General features: G+C 42.0%; 1 protein-coding gene across 2 annotated transcripts in view; it reads right to left on the bottom strand.

The window, feature by feature from the left end:
* Positions 1 to 3,952: 3,952 nt before the first annotated feature.
* SYPL1 (synaptophysin like 1) overlaps positions 3,953 to 13,615 on the bottom strand; it is a 58,613-nt gene continuing 48,950 nt past the window's right edge. Inside the window, exons 1-6 of one of the 2 annotated variants that reach the window (XM_006026443.3) lie at positions 11,627 to 12,054; positions 11,461 to 11,532; positions 10,134 to 10,252; positions 8,784 to 8,988; positions 5,787 to 5,975; positions 3,955 to 4,882 (exon numbers count right to left, since the gene is read on the bottom strand). In XM_006026443.3, coding sequence (XP_006026505.1) covers positions 4,751 to 4,882; positions 5,787 to 5,975; positions 8,784 to 8,988; positions 10,134 to 10,252; positions 11,461 to 11,532; positions 11,627 to 11,638 — 729 coding nt within the window. In that variant the 5' untranslated portion in view covers positions 11,639 to 12,054 and the 3' untranslated portion in view covers positions 3,955 to 4,750. Of the gene's footprint in view, positions 4,883 to 5,786; positions 5,976 to 8,783; positions 8,989 to 10,133; positions 10,253 to 11,460; positions 11,533 to 11,626; positions 12,055 to 13,615 lie in introns of those variants that run through there. The other variant, XM_025207406.1, reaches the window with a different exon arrangement.

The raw sequence follows: 13,615 nt of genomic DNA, 5'->3' as shown, positions 1-13,615 counted from the left end.
AAACCAGTTTCTGATCACTTAAATGAGGTTGTGTGTAATTCATAGATGCTAAGGTCAGAAGGGACCTCAATAGATCATCGAGTCCGACCCCCTGCATCGGCAGGGAAGAGGGCTGGGTTCAGATGACCCCAGCTAGATGCTTATCTAACCTCCTCTTGAAGACCCCCAGGGTAGGGGAAAGCACCACCTCTCTTGGGAGCCCGTTCCAGACCTTGGCCACTAACTGTGAAGAAGTTCTTCCTAATGTCCAGTCTAAATCTGCTCTCTGCTAGCTTATGGCCATTATTTCTTGTAACCCCCAGGTGTGCCTTGGTGAATAAATACTCACCAATTCCCTTCTGTGCCCCCGTGATGAACTTATAGGCAGCCACAAGGTTGCCTCTCAACCTTCTCTTGCGGAGGCTGAAGAGGGCCAGGTGCCCCAGTCTCTCCTCCTAGGGCTTGGCCTGCAAGCCCTTAACCATATGAGTGGCCCTTCTCTGGACCCTCTCCAGGTTATCCACATCCCTCTTGAAGTGCGGCATCCAAAACTGCACGCAGTATTCCAACTGCGGTCTGACCAGCACCCAATAGAGGGGAAGTATCACCTCCTTGGTTCTTTTCGTCATGCATCTGCTGATGCACGATAAACTGCCATTAGCTTTTCTGATGGCTTCCTCACACTGCCAACTCATGTTCATCTTGGAGTCCACTAGGATGTTTGTCCCCAGTCTATTAGTTCCCAATCCTGCAAAGGTGCCGGTGATTAACATTATTAAAATGAGTAGTCCCTTTGAACTGAATAGGTAAAGTTAAGCATGTGTAAGTGTTTTCAAGATTGGGGCCTTGCTTGATAAACACATACATTTACTTGACAAACATTTAGGTTAGGCACATAAAAAAAAAAGGCAAGAAAAACAATTCATCTACATTTCAAATAAAATCTTAAAACTAAAAAATCCAAAAAACAAAGACTCTAGTTGAATTCAGTTTTGTTCACCTTATTTTTAGCACTTTTCACAAATTTTATCTTTATTTTTGCATAATCTATTTCAGGTTTTTGCTCATGGGCAAAGAACTGCATTGTTTGAGGCAAACAGGGGACTCACAGGGAACATTTGTTTATAAACTTAGTTCTACTTGTAGAATGTAGAAGGAAACAGAATGGGGATTTTTGGTGCTACAAAAATACAAAGGGACATCTCTTGCTTTGTAGGCTAAAATCTTATTTCAGCTTTAAACACTTAACAGATATACGAGTAAAGGTGGCAATAGAAATAAATGTATACAGGTTCAGTGCAAACATGAATAATGACTGCTAAAGAATCAAATCCTTGAGCTAGGTTACCAGATTATAGGGGTGTAGAAATCTTCCTCTTGACTCCACTTAATTTAGAGAAGTTTCTCACTGGGTTTCTATAAGGCCAACAGCTATTTCTATATTGGAAAATAACTTTAATAGGTTTGTTTTTGTGAGATTGTAACCCATAAATGGCTAGATAAAGTGACTTCCTTAACCCACTGTACAAAGCTTTTATGCTCTACTACATAAAAGAGTGAGAGAGTGTCCAGGGCTTGTTCCAGTGATTCTCGGTGGTTTGGGATCCTTTCAGGGGTGCTGTAGGGTGCCATGCAATGTTTGCATACCTAACAGTACTAACGTGTTTCACAAGTTAAACCCAGAGATTTCAAATAAAAATCCATAGCTTTAAAAACATTCTGACCTGTTGTGGTCCAAATTCTTTCCAACAGAAGAATTAGTTTATTATTTTTCTGTAACCCAAAAACAAACAAAACAAACAAACAAAAAGCTGGCATTTTCTGAGGAATGCTTCAGTGAGTCTAAGGAGAGGTGCCTTGAGTCTAAAAAAGTTAAGCACCACTGGCTTATCTATACCACGTCAACAGATCTCAGAGAGGATGGGATTTAATACATCCCACCTGAGACTACTGATGCACTCCAGAAGCAAAATTAATCTGTGATGCTCCTGTGGGCTCATCCCTGGCTTGCTCTCTCAGAGCTACCAGAGACCAAGGGATTAGGAGCGGAGACTGGTCTAGAGCAGTCTTATGCTCTTTGCCAGAAGTTCTTCCATGCCAGCAGACAGAGACAGGCAAGGGGTACTCAGTCCTGTCCTGAAATTCACTGCTAATACATATAGTAAAACCCAAAGCCTACAAGCCTTGAAGTTGGAAACCTTAATGAGGGAGAATGGAGTGAGGCTCTGGGAGAGCTGAGGGTTCCATAATTTAAAACTATTAAATGGAAACTTAAATTGACAGGAAGGGTGAGGAGTGGAAAGAGAAGCCTGATGTTTTGGAAATCATAGTTCTCTACAGTTGAACAGTTGCTGTTAGAGCACTTATCAATATTATCCAATTATATGTATTACAAAATATTTGGCTCAGGGCTTTTAATCATGATAAAAGCTCCTATAAGCTCTACTTACCCGCATAAAAGAGTGTACGGCATTATACACATACTTGTCACATAATTTGTAACATATTTACAACTTAGCCTTTTCTCTTGATCACGTCTCCCTTCACCTAGTCATTGGCAATGTATTTGTGCCATCTGCACTCAGATAAATGTGAATATTAAACACAATGATCCATCACCTTCACCTGGTTAAAGACCATATGCATGGAGAGCCAGAGATACTAGAAGTGTCCACTGTTTTGGGGTATCCAATCTGTGTCTCCTAGGGTCTGATTTTTCAGAAGACTTGGCCATATGTAACACTTTCTCCATTCAAAGCACAGCTTCCACCAGCTTCAGCTGCAGCCATTGAGTGCTCAGCATTTCTGTAATACAGAACTGGGTGCCTGAAGCTTGATATTCACAAGCAGAACACAACTGGTGGCCTCCTGTGAAAAGGTTTGGTTTAAGTGACTTTGCTCCCAGATACTTCAAATGACCCATGAAACGAGGCAGGGATAGAACCCCATTCCATAGGGTAGCATTCAGCCATGAGACCATTGTTTCTCTTTCTACTATTTCTGCCTCATCTACTAAGCATTTAATTTTTGCAAGAAATCTGGGTTCTTCTTGAAAGAGCTTCTTTGACTATTGAAGGTGGATTCAGGCCCAGTTTAAGTCTAGTCTATGCTAGACAGTCACATGACAGTCTTGCTCTCGCAATTCTAGGGAACATGCAACAAAACTTCCCTCTCACCCCCTAAGATAACTTTGGTAAATGTCAGAAGAGGGACAAAATAGAAATAGGACTCCTTAACACTGGGGCCTCTTATTCCAAAAGAGAGGCTCAGGGGGGTGGGGGGTGGATTTGTTTTTTTTCCAATAGCATGGTGGAGGACAAACACCAGACACCTAGCATGGAAATTTCATCTGGTCAAACAGCTGAATGTTTAAGTAACTGATAGCTATCTTTTAATAAAGATCAGGGAGCCTCTATAGGCAGAGCTAGCACAACTTTCAATAAGCAGAATTTTTACATAGTCTTTTGGATTGTTGTATAAAATGGCAAACCCAGGGACACTGCATTCAAACAGTTATGAGTAGTGGAGGGCAAGGAAACTTTATATATAGCTATATCCCAGAAGCTATATCATCCGTGCACTCATTTCTTATTCATACAGCCATCAATGTGGCAGCCTTTATTTTAAGGCCAAGTTCCTACATCTTAAAGCTTGAGGAACCAAGTGATTGAGATTTCATTACAATATGCTAATATATGTATACTTACTTGGGGGGTGGGGATTCTTGAAAATTTGTTGTTTAAAATAGTATGAGACTGACATTAATTTTTTTTCTCATATAATTTAAATCAAAACAAACATGTTTCTTGGACATAGAGAGAGAAATAAATAAGTTAACTTAGAGTAATAACTTAACAGAAGATAGTACATCTGAAAAATTTATCAAGAGTTGTCCATCCTCAACAGATGCACCACACCGTGTTATAAAGATGAGCTATTACTATGCCTGGACATATTTACATACACTAAATTTACTAATGAGCGAGTTTTGGCCTCCACAGTATTTCTTATGAACTTGGCACAATTGTTTGATCAGTAACGGCATAACTTCTTTCCTTTTCTCTCTTTAATTATGACAAGAAAATAATTCAAGTTTCATCATATTTATTTGGAGATTTTTGTCCCAAACCATGAAGTAGTAACAAAGAACACAGGAAAAAAAAAAATCTAAACAAGTCTAACATTCTGCTTGCAGACTGAACATTTGCTATATTTTTCTTTCAAAAAAAGCTACCTTGGACTGGAAGGCCTAATAAGATGGTTGCAGAAGTATGCCAGAGAGACTTGCAACCAGAGCTAAGCAGAAGTTTAGAAAAAGCTTTTTATTTTCCGTTCCCTAAAAAAAATTGCTCATGCATAACATCTGACTGATAACACTGGAATTCCAAACATCCTAAACAAGGTTTTAATTATCACACTCTCTTTTAAAGAAAGAGCAATGTTATATTAACTATAAAAAGTTGCAGCTTCTTCCCAAAAACTTTAGCAAAAACCCCTTGCTGAAAAGGGGAGAGAGGAGTTTGCGCCTAGGAAGATTTGAACATTTTGCTATTCAGAAGTTTTAATGAAGAAACTGCATTCATTTTAAAGGCACCATGTATATATTTCAATGAAATAAACATTTCAAAGTTTTCATCCTTGTTTCTATGCAAAGCATGGGCTTTAAGGACAAAGCAGGAGTTTGTCTACCATTCATTATTACAAAAATAAATCCCAGTGGCTCCAAGTTGTTGGCAACAGGATGCAAAAATGGATGTGCTTCACCTATCTGTTATATTCCTGATGGCGTTGGATAGATTCCTGGATGTTGGGAAGCTGTGTTTGGTGGATTATGCAGAGTGGTCTCCTTGTACACAAACCAAGCATTTCCTCCCCACAAAATCATGTTAAGTAATCCAAAAACCTATGAGTTAAAAAAAAAAAAAAAAAAAAAAAGTAAAAATTAAGAACCTCCTTATAATGCAAGTAGCAGCATTTGGCTTACAGCATTGAAGCACTCTGCAACTATTAATAGCCCAGTTAATGATCTTTCTTCTGTAAGGGTCTGCTAGCAGTATCACAGCAGGATGGCTGGAGAGCACCCATGCTGCAGAGATCCTTGTTACCTGGATGCAAAACATTATACAATTCCCCCATTCACTGAATGAACTCTCTGTATTCCTAACAGCATATTATGTTCCAATCCCCACTAGTTTAGTGAACAGCTTATTTGAACTCTACTTACAATGCAATATTGCGGGTACTGCTGTTAGCGCTAGTCCTTAAGCTTCAGCAAGAGGTGGGAGGGAAGCTGTCTATCCATTACCAGAAAATTATCGTGCAACTTCTGCTGTGCCAACTTGCAGAAAATGAATCTTTGTTTTGGGGTTTAAAGAACTTGGTAAATGTGGTTAATACAAAGACCAGGCACAATACCAAGAATAAAAAGGAGTCAAGAATTTAGTTCTACTTAGGACAAGCAATGATTGCAAACACTGGTACTGGACAAGTCTGATTACTCCAAAGAGACTTCTAGGCTGTGAAGAGAGAAAATGTAAAAGGCTAAAAGGGGAAGGTACTGGAAGAGGTATTTTCAGTAACTCAGGAAGCTATTTCATGAATAAAACAGTTCTTGGCAAATCATAAGAGGCAGGCATTTTAGTAAGTGCTTTGCAACAGTACAAAGCCCATGAAGAATTTCAGTCAGGCCCCGAGTGGTCACCAACACCTATAAATCTTCACTGGATGAAGTTCTACAGGTAGACAGAATAAGATGTCTTGCTTGCATTAGTGCAGAATGACAGCATTGCAAGGTTTTACATACATACCACAGACACATTCAGTCCTCCCATGCTGGTGACTGAAGCAAACAAACAGGTTGATCCTGGCAATTGGCAAGCTGCAATTTCTGGAACAATGCTGAGACCGGTGGATATTTTGATATCAGTAAGTGCCTTAGCCCAGGCTGAGGTACTGACCAGCCATAGAAAGGCACCAATAATGGTAACAACAAAGTCCTACAGAAAAAAAAAAACAAAAAACAAAAAACTGCTAATCAGTTACTAATTTACAAAAAAACCCCCCCACCACAGAACAAGAGCCACACATACAAAACTCAACCACCTTCATGTGAAGGGGAAACAACGAAAGCATCAGGCTTACCATCAAATCAAAATAAGGCATTGACAAGAAAAGCAGACAGTTTAATGTTCTTGCAATCTTGATAACAACATTGGTATACATCAGACCCCCTTACATCTCTTGTATGCTCAAGCTGTAAGCATTCAACCTAGCGGTTGAGATGGGAGGAAAGAACTTCTCTGAGTACCTGTTCCCAAAGTACTAATTATTTAAATCAAGAGCAGCATTTCAGACAGCTCTTAGCTTAATTTATTCCCATCCAAAATGCTGCACCACTCCCTCACTCTCTTTTAAAATATATGTAATATATATACACATTTAAAAATAATGTATTATATTTCTTTAATCATTAGTATTATATTGTAATTATATTTTAGTATACAGGGACCATTTTGAATTGCTGCAGGGGAGGGACAGGGAGAAACAAAGCCGTATTAGAAGACACTCTGAAAGTTTCATCGTTTTCTCAACACACTAGGAAGGGGGTGGGGAGGAAGGCATCTTGTGCAGTTCTGCACTCAGTAGCATATTGGGGTGGAGTGAACACCTTACCAGAGGCAGCCCCTGGGGACCCTATGTCATAGGGCTGCTGTGGCCAGTATGTGACAACCCTATCCCTCAGCTGCAGCAGCCCTGTGGCACAATTCTCCACAGGCCGCCCTGGGTGCCCATTTTATTCACCACCCCTTCCCCCCTACATATGTTGCTGGGTAAGGAGGAGCCATACTGACTGTGGCAAAGAACACCCAAAGAACAGGGGCAGGGAGGGCACTATTCTGCTCAGTCCCCACCCCCAATCTACTCAGAACAGAGTTGCACAGCTTCTATGGCTGGATGGCCCAGAACTGCACCTAGCATAGCAAAGACTCTGGGGAGGAAGGAGAGGAGGGGACATGCCAGTGCCCCCTGCTACAACTGGTGGGAGACAAGTCTGCTCCTCAGCTGTAGCAGCTTAAGCCCATGGTACTACAGCAGCAGCCAGACTTCAGAGATCTGGGGCAGGTGAGGATCTCCCCCTACCCTACCCCCTCAGCCCTCCAGGAATTGGTATGCTGCCCAGGCTCCACAGGAGCTCACTAGGCCTCTGTTTTTTGATTGGAGTGGTGTATTAAACAACCACCATTTTGTTTTGTTTCATTCTAAATTGAATAAAACCCAATAAAACCCAACAATTATTTGCACATTGAACAATAATGGCTGCTAGAACTGTGATTAATTTTTAAACTGCTCTTATTTTGCCTCCCAAAACTGGAATAAGTTATAAATACTTTTCTATGATTATAGTTACATCCATCTACAAGATAGGGACTTGGTTCTTTAATCATACTGGTATAGCAAAGATTGCAAGAGCTTTCTAATGCAGAAATGAACATGTGGTCAAGGACTTGATTTTACAGACAGGTCTCTTAAGCTACCTACCATACCACAGAAGTTTAACTTTTGTCCTATAAGCACTCTAGTTCTAAAAGTCCTTGCATTTAAAGTTGTAAATTAGAAGTCATGTCATGTTATCCAGCTGGTCCCCCAACTTGCACAGGCAATATTAATTGTCTTGAAGGTTGTCCCCCCTCCCCAAAGGAAAGCCTCTGCAGTTTGTTCACACAGATACAGAAGAACTGCAGGACCAACATACAGAGAGCTTCCCAGCTGAGATGGGTGTTTCTGCAAGAGAGAAGTCACTCCACCTTTATACCCATGTGAAATATTTATATATAAATTTCCAGTCAGCTATTGATTGGTTTAAACCAAGAGTTTTTTTTAACCAATTTTTATTTTAAAAAGCAAAAGCAGTAAAAAAAAAAAAAAGATAAGGGCGGGGGGGAGGGGGGTGAAGAATAGGAGACCTTCACACATTCATTCAATGCGTCTACAATTACACCATATATTTATAATTGCAGTACTAGCTTGCAACCACCCCCGCCCCCCACTGTCAGATCTGCAAGTGCAGATCTTTGGGGCCTGGCTCACATATTTCTACCAATTACTGGCCCACCTGTGCAGATGCTATTGCAGAATCTATGCCTCGTTCGATTTTTTTTTTTTTGGTCATTCAGGGTTAGAGTCACAAAGGAATTTAAGCCTAAATGCTACTGCAGGCATTTATATGCAAAACTTAAGCCCCCCAAAACTGTTATCACCTGGAAGAACCCAGGTTGTCATGAAATCTTTCCAGCAGGTGCTTGCAGTTCTGCTTTTAAGCCTGCTCAAAAGTGCCTCAGTCTTGACTCTGCTAAGTAGTTTGGCATCTCACACCAAAGTTAATCAAGTAAGATTTGCAAACTAGACAATCTTCTGCTTGCATCACCTGCAAGGTTGAGCCCAGTAGATATCCTCAGAGCATATATAGCAGAATGGGCTGCACACTAACTATGGTTGGAGAGTATGGAGTCTCTTCCTTTATAGCTTAACAGTTATCACATTTATCCAGGGTGAAAGAGACGGGGGTTCAATTCCCTGCTCTAACAAAAGGGAATTTAAACCTACATTCAGTACTTCCAAAGAAGGCATACTATCAAGTCCTTGCTGAAATAATTCTATTACAAGTCTCCCCCATCCACTCAAATAAAGAGAGTCACGCTCACTTAATGAATAATTACCCCATGCAAAACTGGTATTCAGGCATATTTGTTCCAAAACAGAAAACCACAAAAGATAATCAAAGACAAGCAACTAAAATAACTTACAATTAGTGGGATTTTGCTGTTGCTCCGGTACACGTGCATGTACCCAACATAGAGAACAAGGGCAGCAATACAGTATAGGAATGCCAAGACTGCAACAGCAACGAAGAACTGTGCAGAAGAGGAGAAGTCACCCACAAGGTAAGTGTCAGTCCAAGTGTTGTTGCATCGTGTGGGATTTGGTGCACTAAATAAAGCTGTATTCAGTCTGGAAAAAACAGGTCTCATTAGTGTTGGTTGCCTAATTGGAAACCTCAACATGGTCCAACTTAAAGTGAAGAAATGCTTTCAAGTAATCCCAGCTGTTCCTCAGAACAGCCGAGTTTTCTGACTACCAAATGAAGTTGCACACTGTTTAAAATATTTTTATGCATTAAAACCTCAGTGCAGAAATTGCTACAAGGTGCATTTAAAACAAGTGGCCAAGGAAAATTATGATCTAAATTTAAGCTATTTCAAATTTAACTACTTTGAGCTTATTTAAACATACTAGTCCCAGGTACAAGATACTGATCAGGACTCACCAGCCATAAGGCAAGTTCAGTAGTCAGCAGAGCTGTTGATAAACAGAACACAACCCTCAAGACTACTCAATAAGCAGACCAATTAAATAAATCCATCCTTCCCCACCCCTCACCCAACCAAATGGATGATTTACCCTGGACACTGGAGCAGTGAATCCTACAGGCTTTACTAGTTAGTAGCAGGCACCAGCTAGAGTTTCAGGCTCACGCTAAGTCCCAAATCATGCTTAAATGACTGGAGCCTTGGCCTGACTTTCTTCCTCATTTCTCTAGCCTTCCTTGTTCATCTTTGCCAAGGGGTCTGCTTACTAGTTTTTGGTCTCCCTCTCCCATCTCTACAAAAATATTGTTCAGTTCTTGCTGCAGTTTGTTACAATAATTACAACCTTAAACTTGTCATACTAGCTGGAATCCACTAACTACGGAAAATATTATGTATATTTTCCTATTCAGCCCTTAGACTTTTTTCTGTAATGGGGAAAGCATTTTGTTTAAGTTTGGTCCTTCAGTATAACTAAATCTAATCCACAGAAAAAACCCCAGAAGACTTCTGTAATTAGGTTTTACTCCCTTCCCCCAAACATAATATTTCATGAGGGGAGTCAGTAGTATTGAGTTCAAAGACAAGATCAATAAGGAGACAAAAATGAATGGGACTCCAGGAAAAAGAGAAAAAAAAAAAAATCTAATTCGGGTATCAAGATACACAATCTGGAGAGGATGAAGACAAACATCTTCAGTATTCACATCTGTATGACTACTGAAAAGCAAACCAGATGCATGTTTTTGGGAAACAGTAATTAAAACAAGTCAAAAAGAATGAGCTCACCTGAACGGATAGGCAAAAACAGCTGTAGCTGTTTTGTTTATAGCACCTTGGCAGGAAACTAGAATTGTAGTTGCACCTTTATAGCCTCCACATGTGGCAAAGGCAAAGATGGAAAAAATCTATAGAAATGGATAGTATGTGTTAGTACCAGTTTTCACACTCAAAGGAGTCACTAGGAAGAAGATAAATCATTGACAAAGCTTTTGCTCATCAAATTCAACTTCCCCAAGCAAGTCACCCAGTAAAGCAGGGCTCTATTAGGCAAGTTTTGAAACACTAGTCTGCAAAGCTGTTGATAAGCAGTTAACCTGTTTCTCAAGCTCTGATACACATATGCATCATTATACTTACAAGATTTCTTCCTTTGCAGGCAGTACAAACTCAGTGTTTAAACAGATTGACAAGGAATGTGCATTTCCTCTCATGTCAACTGAGATGCTTTGGATTTAAACATACCACTGCCGCTTAAAAAAAAGCGAAGTCAACTTAAAAGTGAAACTGATTGTTTGTGGTGAGCACTTGTTGCACTCCCCACTTCTGAGTAGCATAAACGGGGAGGGGAAAAAAATAATAAAAGGGTCAATTTAAGTGACCCAGGGTACTTGCAACACAATGATAAAAGTCTGTTTTTAGAACTATTTTTGAGATCAGCATTATCATTTAACTTGGACTGCTTGTGTCCAGAGCAGATTACTTGCACACTTGCCCAGAGAAACAGAGCCTGCCTTCAGAAGTGCCAGGCACACACAGCTTCCCATTAGGGGAAGTGGAAGCAGTAGGTGCTCACAACATCACTTATAAAGCTACCACAAACCCACAGCTTTCACATCAATGAAACTCAGCTTTTACATGCAACTTTCTGAATAGCTTTTAATTTTCTCTTACTCAATACACCTGCCCCTACACACACACACCCAAACACCCAACCAACCCAATCTGCAGTATAGTAAATCTACACTTATAATCCTTATTTATTTATTTATTTATTTATTTATTTTTTAAGAGGAGGGGAGGGGGTACGTAGATCTCTTGGAAATAGTGGTTAGCAGACAATGGGTCATACTTACTGGTTAGATGCAACATACTACCACCTTCACAATTCACATAAATAAGTCAGGCCCAAGCTGAAAGCACTGGCTCTTATCAGGCGGAGCCCTGTAAACCAAGCCCGGCAGCCATGGGGCAGGACATGGAAACGGGAGCCTTCCTGGGCAAAAAGGGCCCCAAGGAAAAGACTCGGCCCCACTCTCTCTTCCTCTCTTATCCACCAGCTACTACAGGAGAAAACAACTCCCCTCTAGTCTTTTCTCTGCCCATCAAAACTCACCCATTCAAGGACCCTCACGAAGCCAAGGGGCTCCGTGAACAGGCTGACGTCAACCAGGAGACCGTGTATTTTCTGAGAAGAAAAAGGACAGCAATCAATCAAGCAGAAGGGAGAATTGCAAAAAGACACTGCAAGAAGGGCTGGAGAAAGGAAGAGGCCCACCTACCCTGGTCAACATCCTCCCCTGACAACCTGCCACCCCAAGTGCAGAGGTTTTGCAGGGCACCTCCCTATGTGGCCTGCCTGGCCCTGCTGCATCCAGTCACGGCGCTCCTCACTCACACTCCTCCTGCCCTGCCCCCACCTGTCACCTCACAATTGGGCTGGGGGCATGGCAGCTGCTGGGCTCCTCCCCCGAGCAGCTTGGCTGCCCTGTTCTGGAGGCCTCTAGCAGTAAAGCAGGTTGCTGCTTGCAGCCTGCTTTATTGTAGGGCCCTTGCACCAGTGTCTGTGAGGGCACATGCACCGTTTAAGGAAATGTTCATGGTGTGAGAGCTCAGCTGGGCTCAGGGCAGTGCTTCTGGGCCCACAGGAAGGCAGAGAGAGGCTCACAGGAAATGTGTTTAACTGTTTCATGAGCTGCAATCTCAGTTAAAGGTGGGGAGGGCGAGGTGGAGCTAGTGAGATGAGCGAGTGCAATGAGGTGAGGTGCACCTGGGCTGGGTGAACTGCTGAGAGATGAGGAGACCTGGGTCTGCTGGGGTGGGAAGGTGGGTCTGCTGTCCTCTCTTATTTCCCTTAAGCAATGCTCTTGAGTGCTGCTACAAGGGCTGGTGAAGGCAGCTTTGTTACAGCTCCCCTTTCCCTGGCTCATCTTTCCCTGTCTCACAGCCTGTCGTGTGGGTAAAGCAAAGAGCCAGTTGCGGGGGGTGGTAAAGGTGCATATATAATAAAGGCAGCAGCCTTCATAGCTACATCTATAGGAGGGAGGACAGGTATCCAGCATCTTTCCCCAGGTGGCCCTCTGCTCAAATCCGCCCCAATGATCTGAGAATTTGCAGCTCTCAGTCAGTGAGCGCAGTCTGCCAGATACCTTGTATGGCACCATTATGGGTTGCAGTCCACTGAGTTAGGACAGCTGATTTAGGGAGCTACCTGGAGATGTGAGAGCACCCTTACAGACCACCTTCTGGATGTGAATGCCCCATTAGGCCTGTAACTCAGAAGCTGTCCTTGTACCGTCCTGTAAAATGGATGAAAATCATCCTGTGACCACCATATCCAAAGAACTGTATGAAATTTCAAGCAATTTTGTAGGTAGTGGGTCAATAAGGAAGTAGACAGGAGGTCTGTGTGAGGATGTGGGTTTGCAGTGCTGCTGTGTGCAGACCTGATAAGTTTTCAACTTTGTTTTATCTCACCCTCTGCTTCTACTTCCTCTTGAAGGGAGCAGTTTCCATAATCTCTCTGATGATAACATGAGGAAAAATAGTGCAAATAGTCAGAGTAGGTAATCAGATGAGATGTATGTTGGGCCATGCACTAAGTGAAACAACCCCTTGCTCTTCCCCAGAGGATCCAACTTGAGGGGGTGGGGGGAAATGGAGAGGATTATCTACCTGAATGCTGACTACAAAGAGACAGGATACAATCCCCTCCTTCTGGGCATTTCAGCAGTAGCTCGATAGTTATGAGTAAGGTAAATTTTGAACTTAAAGCAGGGATTCTTTTTTCTGCATGAAAATTACAGCTTATTGTTCCCAATTTTTTTTAGCTCTTACTGATGTCACAACCCAGTGATTTTTTGTGCCTCGGCACTATGGAATTTCCTGGCCACATGAGAGCTCCTTTGCATGGCAGAGTGTTCTGCTGCAATTAAGAGCCTGCGTGCAGGAGAGTTCCCGCCAATTTGCAGTTTCCTTTGCAGGATGCATTTCTTCTTTGCAGCACAGAAATGCACGGTGCAAAGAGTTCCCGCTATTCGAATGCAAATTTGTGCCCCGCTATTGGCCAGTGCTAAATTATTCACACGTGGCGGCTAGTTTTTGGCTCGCTGGCCGTTTAAAATTCCGCGCGACTTCCGCCCAAGTCGAAGAGCTTTGAGCACGCTGCAGAGTGCCTCTGAAGTTATCTGACTTGCGGCTGCCGATCGATAGACTGATCACCTATCGATCTTTCTTCCCGTCACCGAGCGCAACCCCAGACGTACCCCTTT

This window comes from Alligator sinensis, unplaced genomic scaffold, assembly GCF_000455745.1.
Source record: "Alligator sinensis unplaced genomic scaffold, ASM45574v1 scaffold100_1, whole genome shotgun sequence".
Taxonomy (NCBI): Eukaryota; Metazoa; Chordata; order Crocodylia; family Alligatoridae; genus Alligator; species Alligator sinensis.
This window is presented reverse-complemented; position numbering and strand designations above follow the sequence as displayed.